Consider the following 22,527-nt stretch of genomic DNA (forward strand, 5'->3'; position numbering starts at 1 on the left):
GAAGTGGGTGGAGAAGTGGTGAGGAGGTGAAGGAATGAAGATGAGACCGCTTATCTGAACTCAGCTAACTGTGGGGACGTGGAAGAGCAGGCCAGTGGGAAGGGTGACCAGCTATCCTGGTTTGCCTGGGATGGAGGAGATTCCTGGGAGGTGAGTCTTTCAGTGCTAAAACCGAGAAAGTCCTGGGAAAATTGGGATGAGCTGGTCAACCGACCAGTGGTTAGGGCCCTGGGGGGTGAAGTGGAAGCGGGAACTGCTGTGAACTTTCCTTTTGGTGCCTGCGGATCGCCTCCTGACAGTAATCTTGTAAAGTGCCTTCCAGTAGCTTGCCTCCACCTGAAGTCAGAGGGCCAGGGCGCTCAGGAATGCAGTGTGGGCGAAGCCAGCCTCTCCTGGATGCACAGGATAAGGAACGACAGAGAATGGCTAAAAGAGAGTAACCAGCACAGCAACAAGGGGTTAGAATTGTCTGGGATTAGTCTGATTCCACACTTTTTATTTTTATTTTTCCTGCCTTATCCAAAGAGCCTAGGAGTGGGATGAATGGGTCTTTTCTGCATCCTGAATTAATCTTAAGTAGAATTATAAAGGTAACACAAGGATATTCCTTAGTATCTGAGCAGCCTCCCCGAATTTTTCTCTTTTGATGTTCACTGGTATGCGTGCCGTATACAAGAAGGAGCAGGTAGGATGGTCCTGGAGAAATCACTCATGGGCGCTGGACTCCAGTACAGGTTAGGGATGCCCTCTGGTGTCCACAGATCTTCTCCCCACTTCTTACCTGGAGCAGGAACTTACTCCTCAAATCGCTGCTTGATGGAAACTATCGCGCAGTGGCAAGACCAAAGGTCGAAGTCCACCACTCGAATGGTACCATCTTGCAAGGCCAGAGGGCCCGACACCCCGACACCCCCGCAGCCAGAACCCCTTCGGCCGCCTCCAGGTTCACTTGACCTGAGGAGCCGCGACCCGCCAACCCAACCACATTACACTTGTGGGGAATTGGCCGAAGGCGCTTCATGATTGGTAGAACGGAATGGGGGCGTGGCCTCTAGTAGAAAGTCACCTCTGGATTGGTGCAAATCGTCACGGGCGGTACCTCCACGCCGGGTAGGCGCGAAAGCTCCCAAGTCGCTGCCGGGTTGAATACGGCGGGAGCAGCTGCGCCGCGGCTGAGGGAGCCGGGGACCTGTTTCGTCCCGAGCAAAGCGCTGGAGAGGCCGAAGTCATGACGGGCTTAGTGCCTTCCGAGGTGAGTTCAGGCAAATGTCTCCATCGCGGTTGCGGAGGTCGGCGCTGAAGGGGACCGGGGGGCGGCGGTCGAGTGCGGTGGAATGGGTCGCGGAGGCTGGGAGAACTACAGTTCCCGGCGTGCACCGGGAGGCTCGGCCTCGCAGTCCCGGAGGGAAAACACCCCCACCCCCGGCCCCACCGTCTCGCGGTCCAGTGCCCACGTCGGGGTTTCCGCGCCTCCGTCCTGTAGGCCGTGTTGCTCCGCGTCTTCGTGGCGCGCGCAGCCGGCCGCCCAGCTCCTCCTCAGTCTGTCCCGCCTTCCCTCCCCTTTGGCGCGTTTCCTGCTGTGGGTGCTTTTCCTCTTGCCGCGTCCGGAAAGAGGAAGGGCCGGAGCCGAACCGGGCCGCGGGGATGCGGGGCAGGACTCTGTAAATGGACGGCGGGAGTTCTAATTGCGTCTGGAAGGGGCCTTTGCGGTCATCGGGAAGGGGCTGTACTCGCTGATCGCTGGCGGAACTGGGCACAGGAACTGCTGTTCACAGTCCTGTGTTCTCCTCTGGGGCGGGACCTGGGTGAGATTCTCCCCTTGGGAGCAAAATGTAAGGAGACGCCAAAAAACTCAGTAATCAAGATGATATTTTAAAGCAACATTAAAAAAATAAAAATGAATACCAAAAAATCCCATGACTTGATATTGAATAAAATAACAGACTTTTAAATAAAGACAATATCTGGCCCTAAACTTGCACCACCCTTGCCGATCCTGCTGCAAACTGAATAAAATGGTTAACTAACAGTATCTTGTATTGAGTTGTGTGGTTACCCTTATGCAGTTTCCAGATCCACAAACAGAGCGAATAGACTTACCTGTCTTGTGCTGTTGGAAGGACCATCAGCAAATACATGATTCTCCTCGGTGGTTATTCAGTGCATGTTCTCTTTAGCTATTTAATAATTGTATCAACATTGAAGTCAATTTAAGAGTTGTTGGAGAAGCATTAACGTGAGGCCTCGGTGCCTACTACATGACAGATGTTAATATCATCCCCCTTATTTAGTTGGCTCAGAGCCCTAACAACGCCAAGGAGGTTGGAGACCTGGCGTCTAGGGCGACTTGGTCACTAACTGTCCAAGTCACCTAAGACACCTCTCCTTAGGTTTTTTTTTTTTTTTTTTACTTGTAACTTTTAAAATAGTTTTGTTTAGAAATTTTCAAACATAAAAATCATGCCAATCTTGCCTTAACCGGTTCGGCTCAGTGGATAGAGCGTCGGCCTGCGGACTGAAGGGTCCGAGGTTCGATTCCGGTCAGGGGCATGTACCTTGGTTGTGGGCACATCCCCAGTAGGGAGTGTGCAGGAGGCAGCTGAATCAATGTTTCTCTCTCATCGATGTTTCTAACCTTCTCTCTCCCTCTCCCTTCCTCTCTGTAAAAAATCAATAAAATAAAAAAAAGAAAAGAACATCAAAAAAGAAAACATCTGTGAGGAAAAAAAATCATGCCAATCTTATTTATATCCCCACCCATTTCCTCCTTACTGGATTATTTTAGGAGCAAATTCTAGACATTATTTCATCCACAAATATTTCATTATACATCTTTAAGTGGTAAAGCCTTTCCAAAAAATAACCACAATATTATTACAACACCTCAAACATTTAGAATTTTTGCCTGACTGTCTAGTCTGTTCAGATTTCCTTCACACACACACACACACATATGCTCTCTGAATTAGGATCCATAGAAAGTCTGCACTTGCAATTGTTGATATGTAAGTGTATGTATATACCTCAACTCTTTATAGGTCTCCCTCCTTCTCTTGTTTTCTTCAAATTATTGTTAAAGAAACAACATAGAGTTGGGGCTGGTAAAAGAGGGCAAAGGGGGGATAAATGGTGAGGGAAGCAGGCTTGACTTTGGGTAGTGAACATGTAATACAATATACAGATGATGTTTTATAGAATTGTGTACTTGAAATCTGTATGATTTTATTAACTAACTAGAGGCCTGGTGCACAAAATTGGTGCATGGGGGAGGGAGGGTCCCCTCAGCCCGGCCTGCACCCTCTCGTAATCCAGGACCACTGACTCCTAACCGCTCGCCTGTCTGCCTCATCGCCCCTAACCACTCGCCTGCCTGCCTCATCGCCCCTAACTGCCTCTGCCTGCCTGCTTGATCGCCCCTAACCACTCTGCCTGCCTGCCTGATCTCCCTTAACCCCTCTGCTTGCCTGCCTGATCGCCCCTAACCACCTCTGCCTCAGCTCCCGCTGCCGAGGCTTTGTCCGGAAGGACGTCTGGAATGACGTCCGGAAGGTCGTTCGGCTGTCTGGTCTAATTAGCATATTATGCTTTTATTATTATAGATGTCATGCCAGTAAATTCAATGAAAATAGAAAAGGAACCACATAGTTTGCCTTATAACGAGTCCCACACCTGGATTGCATCTCTCTTTTTTAAAAATATATTTTTATTGATTTCAGAGAAAAAGGGAGAGAGAATCATTGATCGGCTGCCTCCTGCACTCCCCCTTAAAGAAAGCACTTTATGGCTCCTCTTTGGCGTATCTGAATTGCCAGCATCACTACTCCGGTGCTATTATTAAGTAAATAAGGGTTATTTGAACATAAGTACTGTGGTACTGTGACAGTAGATCTGATAACTGAGGTGGCTACTAAGTGTCTAAAAGGTGAATTGTATATACAGCATGAATACACTGGACAAAGGGATGATTCATGTTCTGAGTGGGACAAAGTGGGATGTTGTGAGATTCCATCATGCTACTCAGAATGGTATGCAATTTAAAACTTATGAATTATTTCTGGAATTTTCCACTTAATATTTTCTGACCTCGATTGACCATGGGTAACTAAAATTATGGAAAAGTAAAACTGTTGATAAGGAGGATCTACTGTATTCAATATAAAGAGTTGGTTTTGCCCTGGATGGTGTGGTTCAGTTGTTTGGAGCATTGTCCCATACACTGAAAGGTTGTGGGTTCAGTTCCCGGTCAGAGCATATACCTAGGTTGCAGGTTTGACCCCCAGTTGAGGCGCGTATGAGAGGCAACCAATTGATGTTTTTCACATCAGTGTTTCTCTCCCTTTCTTCTTTTCTAAAATAAAAAGCACACAAACATATCCTTGGATGAGGATTAAAAAAAAGATTTGGTTCTATAGATTGCTTTAAAGGTGAACAATGATTTTTCTTTTGGTTTTTGGTCCAGTAATTCTTTTTTTAAAATATATTTTTATTGATTTCAGAGAGGAAGAGAGAGGGAGAGAGAGATAGATACATCAATGATGAGGGAGAATCATTGATCGGCTGTCTCCTGCACGCCCCACACTGGGGATTCAAGCCTGCAACCTGGGCATGTGCCCTTGACCAGAATTGAACCCGGGACCCTTCAAGTCCACAGGCCGACACTCTACCCATTGTGCCAAACCAGCTAGGGCATGTCCGGTAATTCTTAATGTTCTCTCTCTCTCTCTCTCTCTCTCTCTCTCTCTCTTTGTTAATCCTTACCCAAAGATATTTTTACCATTGATTTTTAGAGAGAGTGGAAGGGAGGGGAGAGACACAGAGAGAGAAACATCGATGGGAGAGAGATACCCGTTGGTTGCCTCCTGCACATGTCTGACCAGGGCCGGGGATCAAGCCTGCAACCCAGGTACGTGCCCTTGACCAGAATTGAACCTGAGGCCCTTCAATCCACACACCTACAATCTATCCACTTTGCTAAACTGGCTAGGGTTGTCATCTCTTCATTGAACCCTTGAATTGTTTGTTTTTTTCCCCTTATTTCAGCCTGATGACCCCATAATGCTTTGTGTATCATAATGTACTTAGAGTTTTTTGTAACCTGTTGGTTAATGCAAAATGTATTCTCATTGATATAGGTTCACCTAGAAATCAATGATTTAAAACTCATTTCACAAGAAGAAACAGATAGTCCTTTCGACAGTGGACTGGGCAGCTATGAAACAATTGGACCCTTGAGTGAAGGAGGTTTGTAATAGTACTTTTATTTTTAGAAATAGAATGTAGGGGCTTGAATTGGATTAATTTTATTATTCTCTTGACTTATTAAGTTATTAATGCCCAACTTTATCATTTTTATTATAAAAGCAAAATAGTTGTGTTGTACCCTTTTGAGAATAATAATTTCTGTTATATTACTGAATATATAAAATGTCAAGAAGCTACCACATTGCCTGGTTGAATGCATTTATCCCACAATAAAGAATTTTTAACACCTTCCAGAATGATTAGAACAACTTTTCCTGTTGTAAAGATATATACAGTAATTACATTTTTCAATGAGACATTTTTCTAATGAAAATGTTTTCCTAATGTAACTTTTAGATTTGTTTTGCTACAGTCAGTTCTTAGTGATAGTTACATAATTTTACAAGGTGATATATCACTTGGATAATTGGATATATTTTTGGATGATTGGATAGGTTTAGTGGAACTAGGAGAAAGCCCAAATGACAGCAGACTGCTAAAAAAACATTTGTGTTTCCTTCAGATTCTGATGAAGAGATATTTGTGAGTAAGAAATTGAAAAGCAGGAAGGTGCTACAAGACAGTGATTCTGAAAGAGAAGAACCAAATGCCTCTCCAGAGAAAGCTACCTATGACATTGTCGAAGAGGAAAATAAAGAGAACTTATATGCTGGAAAAAATGGGAAAGCCAGAAGGATGTACAAAACTCTGGCAGACAGTGATGAAAGTGACATGGAGGAGGAAGAGTCTTTGTATCAGGAAAATCTTGAAACCCAAGTGACATCTTCCTTAGAGCTGGGCTGTCAACCTGAAAACTCCGTGGACTTTACAGCTAGTAGAAAGATTTCCAAAAAACCCATACGTGATAAAGAAGGAACTGAAGGGAAAGCAAAAGTAAAATCAAAGAGAAAACTGGAGAAAGAGGAGAGAAAGATGGAAAAAATTAGGCAGCTAAAAAAGAAGGAAACAAAAAACGAGGTACATTTTAAAATATATATTTTTTTATTGCCCTAGCTCAGTGGTCAGCAAACCGCGGCTCGCGAGCCACATGCGGCTCTTTGGCCCCTTGACTGTGGCTCTTCACAAAATACCACGTGCGGGGCACACGTACAATGCGATTGAAACTTCGTGGCCCATGCGCAGAAGTCAGTTTTCGGCCTGGGCGAGTCTATTTTGAAGAAGTGGCGTTAGAAGAAGTGGGGGGTGGCGGTCGGTTGGGCGACAGGAGACTGGGCACAGGCGGGCCGCGGGATATGCAGCGCCGGGAGGTGAGTGCAATTCATGCTCGAGTTGAGTGAGCCAGTCTGTCAGCAGTCTCATTGTGCAGTGGTTAGTGTTAGTCGTGTCTGCAAAGCGCTCGTGGGTGACAAAAGCACCTACTTGAAGCATAAAGTTACCTGTATTTTTCCAACCAGCTGCAAATTCTACAGGTATTTTTGTCATCAATTTAAGAATTGTAATTATTTTGTGATGGTGGCTTTATTATAAAATGAAGCATTTTTTTAGGCATGTTGAGATGGTTTGGACATATAGAGAGGATGAACAAAAGGAGATAGACAAAATAAGTATACAAGACGAGTATGGATGGGAGAGTTGGAAGGGAGGATGGATTGAGGACGTTTTTAGCAAAGGCCAGTTTAGGAGTACCCTAATTAAGTTACTAACAATGTACCTACCTATATAATTTAAGTTTAAAAAATTTGGCTCCCAAAAGAAATTTCAGTCGTTGTACTGTTGATATTTGGCTCTGTTGACTAATGAGTTTGCTGACTACTGACCTAGCAGGTTTGGCTCAGTGGATAGAGCGTTGGTCTATGGACTGAAGGGTCCCGGGTTCGATTCCAGTCAAGGGCACATGCCTGGGTTGTGGGCTTGATCCCCAGTAGGGGGTGTGTAGGTGGCACACCCCCTACTGGGGATAAAAATATATTTAAAAGATATATAAAGATGCCAAAACCAGTTTGGCTCAGTGGATAGAGCGTCGGCCTGTGGACTGAAAGGTCCCAGGTTCGATTCTGGTCAAGGGCATGTACCTGGGTTGCGGGCACATCCCCAGTAGGAGATGTGCAGGAGGCGGCTGATCGATGTTTCTCTCTCATCGATGTTTCTAACTCTCTATCTCTCTCCCTTCCTCTCTGTAAAAAATCAATAAAATATATTTAAAAAAAAAAGATATATAAAGATATTTTTTATTGATTTCAGAGAGAGGAAGGGAGAGGAAGAGAGAGATAGAAACATCAATGATGAGAGAGAATCATTGATTGCCTGCCTCCCGCACACCCCCCACCGAGGATCTAGCCTGCAGCCCCCAGTATGTACCCTGACTGGGAATCGAACCGTGACCCCCTGGTTTATGGGTCGATGCTCAACCACTGAGCCACACCAGCCAGGCAAATTAGGTACCTTTTAAAGAACAATTTGCTATTCCTAATGCAGATTAACATTTTGGAAAGGGTTGTTTTTAGTTCTTGAGGTTTTTCTGCATTTAGAATACAGCTTTGAGTTGATTGTTTTTGCATTGTGAATAATGAGGTATGTGATTTAAAACTTGGTGCCATTTTCCATTTCATATGCATGAAGGACACTTCCAAATATATGGATTTCTGATCTCTGAAAGTTAATTTCAAAAAAGTATTTTTCATGCGTTTATCAGTCAGAAATCTTGCTTGCTGACTAGAAAACATCCTCAAGTTTTATAGACTAGTTGCTTAATAAGTTTTTAATTGACTTTTCAAAAATATTTACTGTTTTGTAAGTTAGTTTTAGACAGTTTGCATAAAATCACAGCCTGGACTTCAAGGGCTGACTATGTGTTAGGAACCAGTGAGGATGTTCTAGAATGCCATGTATTTGTCTGTTGGTGAAACATGGGCTTTTTCTGGCTTGTTCCAGATTGCCTTGTGTTGTGAAATTGGATTTTGAAATGATTGGATTTTGCTTTTTCTTTACGCATTATCCAGGAAGACAATGTGAAACAGCCATTTACTGATAGTGGCTGTCTTCTTGTGGATGAAGATCTTTTTGAAACTGGGTTGGAGGAGGAAAATAACTCTTCATTGGAAGATGAAGAATCGTTAGAATCCATAAGGGCAGCTGTGAAAAATAAAGTAAAAAAACACAAGGCAAGTAAAAGATTATTGCAGTAAGAGCTACCCTCTTGCTTTTAAGTTTTGCGTTATTTTCTGACTTACTTTTGGAACCTTAATTTTTTTAAAGTGATAGACATGCTAACTTGTTGGGAAACTAGTATTTTTGATTGCCCTCATAGAAATGTTGAGGGGAGGGCGAATAAGATACTTTGTGTTGTGTAAGAGGCAGAGAAATAAGGGGCAGAGATGTAAATTTCATAACTGTGTGGCCTCTAAGAAATGAACCAATAGGGTTTCAGGAAGGGTATAAAAGAGACATATCAGTCAAAAGCATTGTTATCCTGAGTGATTGGGAGCATAATTGTTTTTCCTAAGGTTATCTCTCGGTTCCTGGGAGTCATTGTCTCTCCTTAGGGAAAGATGTAACACAGAGGTATAAGAAATGAGAGCCCAAACTCCATTTGAAACATCTAATTTGTTTTCTAGGCATTATAGTGTGCTATGTTTAAAATTTTCTATTTGATAATTATTGACATATTACTAATGTAGCATGATGTAATGTTGGAGCATAAAAGCAATCTTTGAGTAAGCTTATTTCAGTTTTATTTTTGTCCCTATTATTTAACTTGTCATCTCTTTTAGAAAAAGCAACTATCTTTGGAGAGTGGCATTTCTTCATATGAAGAAGAAAGTGAGTTATCAAAAGGCACCATGAGGAAGGTGAGGTGGAGCCCCGTACTATATAGCTGTCATGTGGTCTCTTTCCCCAGGAGATTGTGAATTTCTCAGGGATAATATTTTATCATGTTTATCATATTTTCCTGGTACCCAAGATAATGCTTTGTACATAGGAGGGACACAAATATGGATTGAATTGAATTCTTTGTGACTTGCAAATGAATGAACTCCTTGGTTAATATTGTATTGAGCTTATTTGTGCTTACTATTACCTCTCCGTCCTCTTTTCTTGAAAAGAGCGAACTCTTTCTGAATGTCTATGCGTAGCATTAATGTACTCTCACTTTTTGTTTTCTTTAAGGAGAGGAAGGCAGCCAAGTTAAGTAAGGAAGCATTAAAGAAGCTACACAGTGAGACTCAGCGCCTTATTCGAGGTAATCCAAATCGGTACAGTAAACTTGGAGGCAAATCACAATATTTCTTTGTAAGCTCAATTTAGATAGGGATTTTTGCTTGTTTAACACTCCTGCTAATATGAGTTGGGTTGTAATATCAAGTTTAGAATGGATCTTGGTGGATGGCTATTGTTCTGAAGCCCCTGGGACATTACTACAAACAGAAAATTTTCAGAACTATAGTCGCGGTAAGGAGGAAAGTCTTTTTTGTTTTTGCTCTTTTTTTAGAAGTTTTATGCGTTTATTTCAGTTCGTTTGAGCCAAATTGATGACATGCTGGAAAGGAAGATCTTAAATGCTCCTGGGAGGTTTTTTGATTTTCATGGTTTTCTATGGACCAGCTGCATCAGAATCCCTTTGGGAACTTTACAAATATGTAAATTCTTAGCCTCCACAGAAAGTCTGACTCAATAGGCTTGAAATGGGGTCCAAGAATCTGTATTTTTTAAGAACTTCCTGGACCAGTTTGATTTCACAACTAGGTTAAAAGCCACTGGTCTATCTCAGTGGGTGGGAGGAGGTGGTAGAGGGGAGATGGGAAGAGATTAACCAAAGAGCTTATGTGCATATATGCATAACCAATGGACACAGACAATAGTGTGGTGAAGGTCTGGGGTGGGGCAGGGGCTGGGAAGAGGGAAGCTAAGGAAGGGGTTGTTGGGGGACATCTGTAATACTGTCAACAATAAAAAAAAATAAAGAATTTTTTAAAAAGCCACTAGTCTTCAGGGATTTCTTTTGTACTTAGATCCTGTCTTTATTAAAGCCAGGATTGTTTTCTATTTCTGGTGATGGCTTTGGCTTACTGTTTAGTTAATTGAATATAAAGCGACATTTCAGAATATGCAGTATATAGATTTGCTTGTTTTTTCCATTTTGTAGAGTCTGCACTTAATCTTCCGTATCATATGCCTGAGAATAAAACCATTCATGATTTCTACAAACGTAAACCCCGGCCCACTTGGCAGGGAAATGCCATGGCCCTACTAAAGTAAGAACCCTCTTTCCTGTGATTATAATTTTCATAAATAGTTCAGATTTCTTATACCCTCTGTACCAATTTCACTGGTTCATTCTGTGCTAAATGATGAGAATGTTTCACATTTAGAATTATTTTCAACTCCAGCTTATTTCCCCTTCACTAGGTCGTCTAAGTATCAGTCAAGCCATCACAAAGAAATCACAGACACTGCCAACACAACTGAGATGAGCAGTGACCATCCTAGCAAAGATTCTGAGCCAACAGCAGGTGCAGGATATGAAATGGAAGCTAATGCACTCCCTGCAGTTTCCAAGGAACTCCAGATGACCACTGGACCAGATGAGTCTTGCAGTAAAGATCTGATGGTAAGTGAAGAGCCAGAAATTCAGGAGAAACAGGAGCAGAAGGATGCTAGACCTTCTCCTGGGGACAGCTCAGTGGCACAGCAGGAATCCAGCTTCCTTGGGAACAAGGTCAATGACGGGTCTGAGACTGCAGGGCATGTGGCACCTGAACCTGATGCCCTGGAGGGAGAAGGCCTGCAAAAAACAGAAGAAGCAGATGAGAAGGTGGAAGAGCCCAGGCAGCAAACCAAATCAGCAGCAGTCGTGGCGCCTGAGAAAGTGAGGAGGTTCACACTGGATAGACTTAAGCAACTGGGAGTAGATGTTTTCGTTAAACCTCGGCTGGGTGCTGATGAAGATTCCTTTGTGGTACTTGAAGAACCTGAACCCAACAGAGGTAATCCTTTGAATTGTGGGGGGTCTCCCCAGAGTGATTTATTCAGGCGGCATTCAATTGCATGCCACTTTGGAGGACAGGGAACCTAGGAGAAGCCAACAACCACACATGATCTTATTCTACAGATGTACAGGCATCCTGTTTTATTGTGCTTCACCTATTGCACTTCACAGATGTTGCATTTTTTTTTACAAATTGAAGGCAGGTCCCTCCACCAGCAAAATGATTATGACTTGCTTTATTGTAATACTTGCTTTATTGTGGTGGTCTGGAAATGAACCCGCAATATCTCTGAGGTATGCCTGTACCAGATAGGGTAGAATCCTGTTTAGATAAATTTGGCAGTGTATCAGAATATTCTAAACCTTGTTTAAAATTGAAGCCTATTCATAGCTTTATATATAAAAGAGGTACATTGCTATTGTGTTCTGATATGACATTCATAAAAGCATTACTATTCAGTTTTTCACAAAGAAAAATATTTTGGTTCAGGAAATTAAAAAACTGAATTTATTTTATTTTATTTTTTTACTCTATTCAGCAAATATTAAACTATCCACTACATGTAAGATGCTATAGGGCATACCAAAGGAAATCTGACATTTATTCTACACTTAAGCTACTTACACTGTAATAGGGAAGATAAGTATGCAGAAGAGAAAGTGGTGACATCTTTTAAAACATGTGTCACTGATTATGAAAATAATTAAATAATGTGGAGAAAAGGGAAAAAAGGTTAAAATTTCTTTCTTTGCTGAAAGAAATTTTTAGATTAAAGTGCTTTGGGCCCTGGCTGGGTAACTCAGTTGGTTGGCGCATCATCCAGCCAAGGTTTCGAGTTCATTTCTCAGGGCACATACCTAGCTAGGTTTGATCCCCAGTTGTGGTGTATACAGGAAGCAAGCTCTCTCTCACATCAGTGTTTTCTTCTCTCTCTAAAAATCAATAAAAACATATAATAATAACAATAAATTAAAAATAAAGTGCATTTGGAATTCAGAGGAGGGATAAGTTTTTTCCAATAGGTGGTTAAAGAAAGGCTTGAAGAATAGGTGGATGTAATTTCTTGTTCACTGCCTTCCCCTGCTTTGAGTGGGGTCTTCTGGCTTGTTCCCTATTCTATACTCATTGCTTCCACAGTGGATGACACATAGTAGGCATTCATATTTACTGAATGAATGAATGATCTTTCAAATAGAACTCAAGTATTATTCCCACTTTAGGTAAACTTCCTGACTCAGATAGAATTGGGTGTTGCCTCTGCATTAAAGCAGTATAGCATGACAATTAAGAGCTTAGGCTTTATAGCAAGACCAGAGTTTGCATCTTTAACATTGAGTATGCTCTTTGGCCTCTCTAAGCCATCTTTTAAAAACAAAAATTGAAAAAATAGAACTCTGTTTCACAAGTCTACCGGGAAGATTTGTTAAAATCATGAATACAATTAGATAGCATAAAGAAGCACTCAAGTAGTGGCTGCTACTTTTACTAGTGTTATTAGTGAAATTAATGCATCAAGATTCACTAAACAGTTTATGGTTGGCAGGTACTATGTTATTCACATTATTTGGTGTGTAAAATATGCTCAATGAGTCTTTGTTAATTGAATAGACGGACTTTGTGGAAGTGGAGAGGACATTCTTGGAAGGAACAGAAAGAATGGTACATATTGGGAGGTTCGTGTAAGTCAGTTTGACCAGAACAGCAGGTTGGGGGGGAAGAGTTGTGTAACAGCCTAGCCGGTGTGGTTCAGTGGTTGAGGGTCAACCTGTGAACCAGGATGTCATGGTGAAAGTTTTGTTCTGTTGGACTAGAAATTATCTAAACAGTTCCAGACTAAGAGATAGAGAACAAACATTTTTGGTGTTTTTTAATCTTCACCAGAGGTTATTTTTTCCATTGAGTTCTAGAGAGAGTGAAAGGGAGGGAGAGTGGAGAGGGAGAGAGATACATCTATGTGAGAGATACATTGATTGGTTGCCTCCTGCACGTGCCCCTACTGGAGCTATGGAACCAGCAATTGAGGTACTTGCCCTTGACTGGGAATTGAACCTGAGACCCTTCAGTTTTCATGCTGACGCTCTAACCACTGAGAAAACTGGCCAGGGCAAAAACAAACATTTTTTGAGTACTTAGTATACTAGACACTGCTACATTTTGTTGTATGGAACCAGAAGTTATCTAGGCAGTCCTGGACTGAGAGACAGGAAAGGGAAGAAACTGAATTTTGAGTACCTACTGTGTAGATTCTTTATTAGTTGTCTTGTATACAAGTTGGGTGTGGTTCAGGGGCAGCCTTAAGGAGAATTTCCTTTCTGATTGTACTGACTAAGCTAGCTTAACAGTTTCACCAAAAAAACTTTTCCAGTCCTGCTGCTGAGTTACATCACTGACTGGATTGTCATTTTCTTTTTTCTCTTTTTTAATTGACCTTGCCCATATTTAGTAAGATTTCCAATAAATAGTGAAATGTTCCAAATAGGGAATTTTTTAAAAGGAGCCCTTGAATAATCAAGAATGATGGCATTTTTCTGATCAGTTTGTACTTTTAAAAAAAGAATTGCACATATTTAGAAACTTCATTTGCAAATTTCTACCCTAAATGATTTTTAAGTATGTTGAAGAATTGCAGCAGTTCATTAGTTTGGGTTAAGTTATATGAATTCACAGAGGTGTTAGTAGCAAAGGAGTGTTTGGTGTTCTGCGTGTGTTTTTTCCTTACAACGCTAAGTTTCTTAAAAAACTTAGCTTATAATTCCTAACTGGAATCATAAAGGAAAGAGTTTGAGCATGGCAAACTGACATACTGATTGGCACTTGGGTTTAGAACTGGAAGCCTTGAAGCAGCGTTTCTGGAAGCATGCTAATCCAGCAGCCACGTCCAGGGCTGCTCAGAAGGTAAATGTGAACATCGTCGTGAAAGAGGTGGGCACTGACGGTAAGGAAGAGCTAAAGGCCGATGTGGTACCCGTGACGTTGGCAGCTGAGAAGCTGGATGGAGGAAGCCACACAAAACCAGGTATTTGCGTTTACTACTTTTTTTTTCTTTGTGCTTTGTACTCTGACCAGTCTTTATGCCACTGAAGAAACGATAGTGAAAAGTTACAGGCCCTGGCCGAGTAGCTCTGTTGGTTCATTCCCATACCCCAAGGTTGTGGGTCCGATCCCCGGTTAGGGCACATACAAGAATCAGTCAAACCACAAATCGGTATTTCTCTTTCTGTCTCTGTTGAAAATCAATAAATTTTTAAAAAAGTGATAGAATCTTTTTTCTTAGAGACTTTGGAGAGTGGACAGCAGTACCTCTAGCATGATTCATGTGTAGCATTGCCTAGAGGTGTGGGGTGGGTAAGATGACTTTATTCCTTAAAATAGCCTTTGTCTTATTTAAAAAAACTACGTATCTATTGTAGAAAATGCATGAAAATAATAAACAAAACTTCTACAGTCCTTTGTGTATCTATCCTTTTAAACTCTCTTTACATGTTTGTTTTAAAAAAACAATAATGTGATAACACCATTCATTCTGCTTTGTAATCTGCTTTTTTGTTTTCAGTGTGTTAGGGACAGGTCTGTTGTTCCCACTCCCACTTTGAAAATATGAGTAATATATCATATAGAAAAAATTTAGAACACCGAGGAAAAGGTATAAATGAAAAATTAGTCTTCCCAAAGGCAACTGTTAACAATTTTTTGTTTGTCCTAGGAAAATTCATATGTATATACCATTGGTGTGTGTGTGAGAGAGAGAGACAGAGATTGACAGAAATTGAATATTCTGTGCCAGGCATTGCTCTAGGTGCTTTACAGAAAATAGCATTAGTATTCTTATTTTATATATGAGGAAATGATATACAAAGCATTTACACAACCTTCTCAAGTGCTAGAACTAGCAGCCTAATCCAGACCCCCTAACCCCAGAGTTCAGATACACATTTTGTTGCTTTTGAGGATTTTTTTTAACAGCTGCATAAAATTTCCTTGTATGAGTATAAGATGATTTGTTTAACCATACTCTTATTAGTGGACATATTGTTTGTTCCAGTTTTTGGTATTTCATATAATGTACTTCCTAGTATGACATATATGTTGGTATATTTGGATGTAAAATTTCTTACAGTGAAAACAAATTTTGATGTATATCATTTCATTGTTCTTCAAAATAGTTGTCCCAATTTATACTCTGAATAATATAAAAGTTTCTGTTTCCTCCTGTTAATTCATATTATCAAACCTAGGTTTTGCTAAATATATAAAAAATGGTACCTCTTTATTTTGATTTGTAGCTCTTCAATTAGAAGTGAGGTTAAACATTATTTTTAACTTATTTATTAACAATATGTTCATTTTCTGTGAACTCCCAGTCCATATCCTATGCCCATTTTACTCTTTTTTTTAAATATATTTTTATTGATTTTTTTACAGAGAGGAAGGGAGAGGGATAGAGAGTTAGAAACATCGATGAGAGAGAAACATCGATCAGCTGCCTCCTGCACACCCCCTACTGGGGATGTGTCCGCAACCAAGGTACATGCCCTTGACCGGAATCGAACCTGGGACCCTTCAGTCCGCAGGCAGATGCTCTATCCACTGAGCCAAACCGGTTAGGGCCCATTTTACTCTTGAATTGTTCTCTTTTTCTTCAAAATAGATCAATTTAACAATGTTTTCTTTCATGGCTTCTGTGCCAGAGACTAATGAAATCCCACTCCTCCTCCCCTTTTTTGTCTTTTTAATAATAAGTTTATAATCTTTGCATAGTATATTATCCCAGGGTGTAGAACATAATTCTGGAAGTTCTCTTTTACACTTGACTTCATAATAATCCCCATTTGTTAAAGTAACAAAAGCCTACCGTACTAAGATCTCTGCCCTTTTGGGATGTGACAAGAACACTTGGGGAGTTGCCTAAAACGCACACTTCCATTATTGTAGTGTGGAGTCAGTCATTATGTCTAACGCATGCCTTTATATTGCTGTTCAGGTGAAAAGCTTCAGGTGCTGAAAGCTAAACTGCAAGAAGCAATGAAACTCCGAAGGTTAGAGGAGCGCCAGAAGCGCCAGGCATTGTTTAAATTAGATAATGAAGATGGATTTGAAGAAGAGGAGGAGGAGGAGGAGGAGGAGGAAGAAATGACGGATGAGTCTGAGGAAGATGGAGAAGGGGAGGAAGAGGAAAAGTTAGAGGAAGAGGAGGAGGAAGGCAGCCACGAGGTTTCTGGCAATTCTGTAATTTTTTTACTTGGTCGTGATGAATAAGGAAAAGATAAGAGTCCGATTTGAATGAGTGTAATAAGCGTGTTCAATTGTTTAAGAGATCTTAGGGGCAGACACGAATGCAGCTAGCTCATGTGTACCTCATTCTTAGTGCATTCAGTTAGCACCATTGAATACCTACAGTTCACAGAGCCATGGTTTGTGTTAGTTTATATTATGTAACACAATGCTAGTATGAAATGGCTTTGTGTGAATAAGGACTTTTGTCTTTGTTGTTTATTTAGATTTCTTTGTTCAGAATAAAAAGCAGTTTTAACCTTGGCCAAGTTGAAGCCTGGAATCAATTCTCAGGCAGGCTGAGACCTTCCTGTAATAATTGCATTCTTGGTTGAGGAGGGTATTTGTAGAAGGGTCTCTTACCCTTGTTCCATGGTTTTCCACTGAGGGAACATAGGTGATGACACGATTTTTTTGTATTAGAAATATGAAAGGCTTCCTTGTTTGAACACTGGAGTCACTTGAAAGAGTTGGTTAACAGTTAGCCTGGGGAAAGAAAGAAGAAAGCAATGGCTGAACTGGGTAGCATGTCACAGTCTGTGATTGGTTTGAGGTCAGTAGTCGTCCTACAATCTCAGGCTAATCATTTAACCTCTCATTGCCTCAATTAAATATTCCAGTTTTCTTTCATAATTTTAAAGTAATTTTGGGAGGGTAAAAGGTAAAATAAGTATGAAAGAACTCTAAAAGTGTAAGGGAGAATTATATTCTTGATAATGGTGGGACCAGATTTCTTTCAGGTTTACCTTTTCAGATGTAAGATGTGACCAAGCAGTCATATTTCAGGCCAACAGTGTGTTTGCTTTAAACATTTTTTTGACATGTATTATTTTGTTTTGGGGTGGTGTGATTGATAAAGACAGCAGAATTCCTTCTTGGTAATGAAGAAGTAGAAACCAAAGATGAGAAAGAAATGGACAAAGAAAACAATGATGACAGTAGTGAAATTGGCAAGTCAGTTGACCTTCCGTCTGTTCTTAAGCCTCTCTCATCAGATTCTACCGTTCTCCTATTTAAAGACAACTCTTCCAAGATGGAGTAAGTAATTCTCTCTAAGGAAAGATAAGATTCCCTTGGATTTGCCCCTCTAGTGAGAAGCAGAAACAGATACTCAAACAGTTTACTTTCTTGTTTTGTAGTTACTTTCCTAGTGAAGAAAAATCAGAAACAGATGAAAACTCAAGCAAAAGGCCTAACAAACTAGGTAAGTAGTGACTCACAGAACTTGACTTCTGTTTGATCTTTCAGTTTTGTTACTTAAGGACTATGATTCCATAAGGTTCCATTTTTTGAACCCTAGTGGCATTTTCCCATTCTTACATGTGGCAATGAAAGCAGTTTATGAATTAGAATATTTTTTTTTGGTCTGGTTTTTTAAAACTTATATGCAGTTTCTTTATAGTTGACCATGGGCATCTAATAGGTCTGTAGTAAATGTACGGATTGTGTGAACCATGAAACATTTCCATGTAGATCAGAGGGAGATGTGTAAGTGATTGGATAATGGAGAGAGTGATCATAGGCATTAGGTAGGGTGACAGATGGATCTTTCAGGTGTTACTTAGCTCAGAGTGATAAGCCTTGATTAACTTAATGATTTGGAACATATTATTTGAGAAGCTTGCCTGTGAATGTTACCTGACAGTTTCATCCTCAATTCTTTTTCCTAAACAAACCCACTTTATTTCTGGAATCACACATCTAAAAGTGACTTCTCTTTCTTTAGATGAAGAGGATTCATGCTCATTGCTAACAAAGGGGAGCAGCCACAATAGCAGCTTTGAATTGATTGGCTCCACAATTCCATCCTATCAGCCTTGCAACAGACAAACAGGCCTTGGGACTAGTTTTACCCCTTTAGCAGCAGGATTTAGATCTCCTTCCCCGGGGCTGTTTCGAGCCAGTTTGGTCAGCTCAGCTTCTAAGGTAAGATGGTCATGGTTTTCCGATCTCCTCCCCCTTTTGCTTCCCACGATGCTAAGTAAAATGTGTCCCAGCCAACCAACTCCTACCCCATTATGTATGTTCAGTTTAAAAATCCACCCTGTGTATTAAAAACAAGCTTCATCCAGTGTTCTTACTTTCTTGGAGATATTTTTCTTTATGCTTCTCTTGGCTATTCATTGTCCTCCTCAATTGCAGTTGCCTGAAAGCGAATTAAATATTGCAAATAGCAACTTCTGTTGTTGTCATGACAGTGAATGATATTTGTAAAATGTTATGTTTTTGTTTGGTTTTATTTTGGTGCCAGAGTTCAGAAAAGCTGTCTGAGCCTTCACTTCCCATAGAGGATTCCCAGGATCTATATAACGCCTCCCCAGAGCCTAAGACACTTTTCCTAGGAGCAGGAGATTTCCAGTTCTCTTTAGAAGATGACACGCAGAGCCAACTGTTGGATGCAGATGGGTTGGTAGTTTTATGTTTTTGTGGGTGGGAAGGTGCTGGGCACTGCTTAAATTTGTTTAAAAATAAAGTGAGCTTCTGTCACTCCATCTGTGCTTTCTCATCTGAGAAAGAGAAGATGTACAGACCATTAGTATTACATTCTGCAAGCTTGAACAAAGTCTCCAGAATGTGAAAATGTAAATAGCCCTTGCTGGCATCCTTCAATCTCCGCCTCATTTGAAATGCATAGCTCTTGTTTTTTTGTTTGTTTTTTAAGAAAGCTACCCAAGGGCAAGATTTTTTTTTAATATAAATTATTTTTAATACATTTTTATTGATTTTTTACAGAGAGGAAGGGAGAGGAATAGAGAGTTAGAAACATCGATGAGAGAGAAACATCCATCAGCTGCCTCCTGCACACTTCCCACCGGGGATGTGCCCACAACCGAGGTACATGCCCTTGACTGGAATTGAACCTGGGACCCTTCAGTCTGCAGGCCGACGCTCTATCCACTGAGCCAAACCGGTTAAGGCGAAATGCATAGCTCTTGTAAAGGCATCAGAGTTCCATGTATCCATCCTACTATCTTATGTTTGTTGGGTGGGACTGAAAATTGACAGGCCTGTGGCACATTACATGGTCTTAACACCAAGCCCTACTCTAACATCATCTGAAGCAAAAATTATCCCTTTACCCTTTACCTTCTGAATAGCATTTATTCTTTCGTAAAACTTTCCCCTCTTTAGATTACCACAAGGCTGAAGGTTGAATCTTTTGTCTTCTGGTTTGGGATTCAGCTTCTAACTTTGGTAATGGAAATGAGTTGAGTTTTTCTCCCACTACTTTGTTTTTCCCCCTAGAGCATTTCTTACACTCTTCATTGTGCTTGTAGGTTCTTAAATGTTAGAAACCACAGGAATCAGTACCAACCTTTGAAACCTCGATTGCCATTGGCCAATATGGATGAGAATGCCATGGACGCTAACATGGATGAGCTGCTGGATTTGTGCACTGGAAAATTCACTTCTCAGGCGGAGAAGGCTCTGCCAGGGGAGAGTGACAAGAAAGAGAACATGGAGGAACTTCTGAATCTTTGTTCAGGAAAATTCGCCTCCCAGGGTAAATATCCAACAAGTGCATCAGGCTTGCCACAGCCAACTACCTTAAGCCAGTTTCCTTGAAAAGAAGCCCCTTACTCTTGGGTGAAAGGTTTGCAGAAAACAGAGTGCGATGGCTTCTTGTATGTAGGTTGAATTCACAGCTTAACTCCCTGACATTCACTAGAGCCCTTTTCTTAGGGTGGTAAAGTGTCGACTTAAGATTGCTCTTAATATTTGTGCAAAGCTTAGAAAAGTGTCTGGTGTGAGATACATTTAATATAAATGTTTATTTGTTGTTCCTACCTGCACACCTTCTCTTCCCCCCGACACCCCTGCTAAAATGTAAGCTCTGTGGAAGTTGGGATCTTTGTTTTGTTCACTATTGTATCCCTGGTGCCTGGCACATGATAAGCACTAAATAAGGATTTGTTGAATGAATGAATAGCTGGTGAGGTCTTTTTGGCAAGCGTACTTTAGAACTGTATTGAGCTGGCATGTCTCAGATGGCTGGGAAAGGAGGATAAAGCTGTCATTCCTTGGTGACAGATCTTTTTCTTTGTTGTGATGTAGATGACTCCGCTCTGGCTCCATCAGAGTTAAATAAACAGGAGAAGGAGAGCAGCATGGATGATCCGATGGAAGAAGCACTTGCTCTTTGTTCAGGCTCTTTCCCAACAGACAGGTGAGTCTCAGTGATTGGTGGGAACTTGGGAAGGCCTGGTCTTCTGATAAAATTCTGGGGTCATGTTCTCTGAATTTAGCAACAACCGGCCATCACGAGGGCTTCTTAACTTGTTTGAGAGCATTACAGTGGGTCTGAGTCTCATATTTGTACCTGAGGAAACTATAATGCTTTTATTTAGTTGGTGGAGAATAGAGCAAAAACAAAAAAGGGGGGGCAAAAATAAGCACATGATAGTGCTCAAAATCACTAATAATTAGGGAAATGCAAGTCAAAATCACCATAAGATACTACCTCACACCCATTAGAATGGCTACTATTAAAACACACACACAACAACAACAACAACACACACAAACACACACACACAAAACTGTCCAGAAAATAACAACTATTGGTGGGGATATGGAGAAATTGGAATCCTTGTGCTCTCTTGGTAGGAATGTAAACATAAGCTGCTATGGAAAACAGAATGGCAGTTCCTAAAAAAAATATTCAAAGTAGAATATGACTCAGCATTTTCACTTTTGGGTTAATATACAAAAGAAGTGAAAACAGGGATTCAGATATTTGTACCCCATGTTTATAGCAGCATTATTTTTAATAGTCAAAAGGTGAAAGCAACCCAAATGGATACAAAATGTGTTGTGTGTATGTTATATACATAGACAATGGAATATTATTCAGCCTTAAAAAGGAAAGAAATTCTGATTAATGCTATAACATGGATGAACTGTGAGGATATTATGCTAAGTGAAATAAGCCAATCATAAAAATACAAATACTATATGATTCCACTTATTTGAGGCTCTTAGAATAGTCAAATTCATTAAGACAGAAAGTAGAAGATGGTTGCTAGGGACTTGGGGGAGGGAAGAATGAGGAGTTGTTTAAAGGGTATAGAGTTTTAGTTTTGCAAGATGTAAAGGGTTCTGAAAGTTAATTCACAGTAATGTGAATGCACTTAACACTAGTGAACTGTACACTTAAAAATGGGCCCGGCTGGTGTGGCTCAGGGGTATCTGTTCAATTCCTGATCAGGGCACATGCCTGGGTTGTAGGCTCAGTCCCCAGGAGGCATCCGATTGATGATTTTCTCTCATCATAGATGTTTCTATCTCTTTTTTCCTCTCCCTCTCTCAGATCAATTTAAATAAAAACAAAAAAATGTTGAAAAAAATGGTTAAGGTGGTAAATTTGTTATGTGTTATATCACAATTTTTTTTATATCACAATTTTTTAAAAATTAAAGGCAAAATTTCTTGTATCCAGTTTCTTGAAGATATTTTGTCTTAAAATATTTTTAATTCTTAAATTCTTCTAGTTTGCTTTCAACAACTTACTTATTGATTTGTGGATTTGCATTTTAGAGAAGAAGAAGGTGAAGAGGAGGAATTTGGAGACTTTCGGCTTGTCCCAAATGATAATGAGTTCGATAGTGATGAGGTGAGTTTGATCGGAGCAAAGTAATCATAACTGAACTTCGTGTAGTGCTGCTATATGGGTTTCTTTCTTAGTCTGAGTTCTTGAAAATTCTAGTTTGGCATCTGTCAGGAGCAATTTCGTAGAAGAAGTTTGGGCAGAAGTTTGTAAATCCTGTTTTAGTTGAGGACACATTTTACTCTGCCTGGCCGTGGGTGTGATCCCATATGATTTTGCAGGATGAACACAGTGACTCTGGTAATGAACATGAGGCCCTGGACGACCATGAGGAGGATGATGAAGAAGAGCTCCTGAGGCAATCTGAGAAGTTGAAAAGGCAAATGTAGGTATTATATTCACTCCTTCAGTTGCTAGAAAGTTCTGATGGTTGTGTTGTAGCTTGCCACCTTTTTATCTAAATTTGCTGGTTCTGTTTTTTGTGGTTAGCATAAAATCCATTCACATGTTATTTCTTGA

General features: G+C 40.6%; 1 protein-coding gene across 2 annotated transcripts in view; it reads left to right on the forward strand.

The window, feature by feature from the left end:
* Nucleotides 1-1,081: 1,081 nt before the first annotated feature.
* CLSPN (claspin) overlaps nucleotides 1,082-22,527 on the forward strand; it is a 28,959-nt gene continuing 7,513 nt past the window's right edge. Inside the window, exons 1-18 of one of the 2 annotated variants that reach the window (XM_059690218.1) lie at nucleotides 1,082-1,252; nucleotides 5,133-5,241; nucleotides 5,765-6,219; nucleotides 8,202-8,363; nucleotides 8,973-9,050; nucleotides 9,370-9,442; nucleotides 10,346-10,454; nucleotides 10,609-11,186; nucleotides 14,014-14,205; nucleotides 16,171-16,415; nucleotides 17,320-17,498; nucleotides 17,600-17,664; nucleotides 18,187-18,386; nucleotides 18,712-18,866; nucleotides 19,739-19,965; nucleotides 20,517-20,628; nucleotides 21,999-22,074; nucleotides 22,290-22,393. In XM_059690218.1, coding sequence (XP_059546201.1) covers nucleotides 1,229-1,252; nucleotides 5,133-5,241; nucleotides 5,765-6,219; nucleotides 8,202-8,363; nucleotides 8,973-9,050; nucleotides 9,370-9,442; nucleotides 10,346-10,454; nucleotides 10,609-11,186; nucleotides 14,014-14,205; nucleotides 16,171-16,415; nucleotides 17,320-17,498; nucleotides 17,600-17,664; nucleotides 18,187-18,386; nucleotides 18,712-18,866; nucleotides 19,739-19,965; nucleotides 20,517-20,628; nucleotides 21,999-22,074; nucleotides 22,290-22,393 — 3,143 coding nt within the window. In that variant the 5' untranslated portion in view covers nucleotides 1,082-1,228. The remainder of the gene's footprint in view (nucleotides 1,253-5,132; nucleotides 5,242-5,764; nucleotides 6,220-8,201; nucleotides 8,364-8,972; nucleotides 9,051-9,369; nucleotides 9,443-10,345; nucleotides 10,455-10,608; nucleotides 11,187-14,013; nucleotides 14,206-16,170; nucleotides 16,416-17,319; nucleotides 17,499-17,599; nucleotides 17,665-18,186; nucleotides 18,387-18,711; nucleotides 18,867-19,738; nucleotides 19,966-20,516; nucleotides 20,629-21,998; nucleotides 22,075-22,289; nucleotides 22,394-22,527) is intronic. The other variant, XM_059690219.1, reaches the window with a different exon arrangement.

The sequence above is a fragment of the Myotis daubentonii genome, chromosome 3 (assembly GCF_963259705.1).
Source record: "Myotis daubentonii chromosome 3, mMyoDau2.1, whole genome shotgun sequence".
NCBI classification, from domain to species: domain Eukaryota; kingdom Metazoa; phylum Chordata; class Mammalia; order Chiroptera; family Vespertilionidae; genus Myotis; species Myotis daubentonii.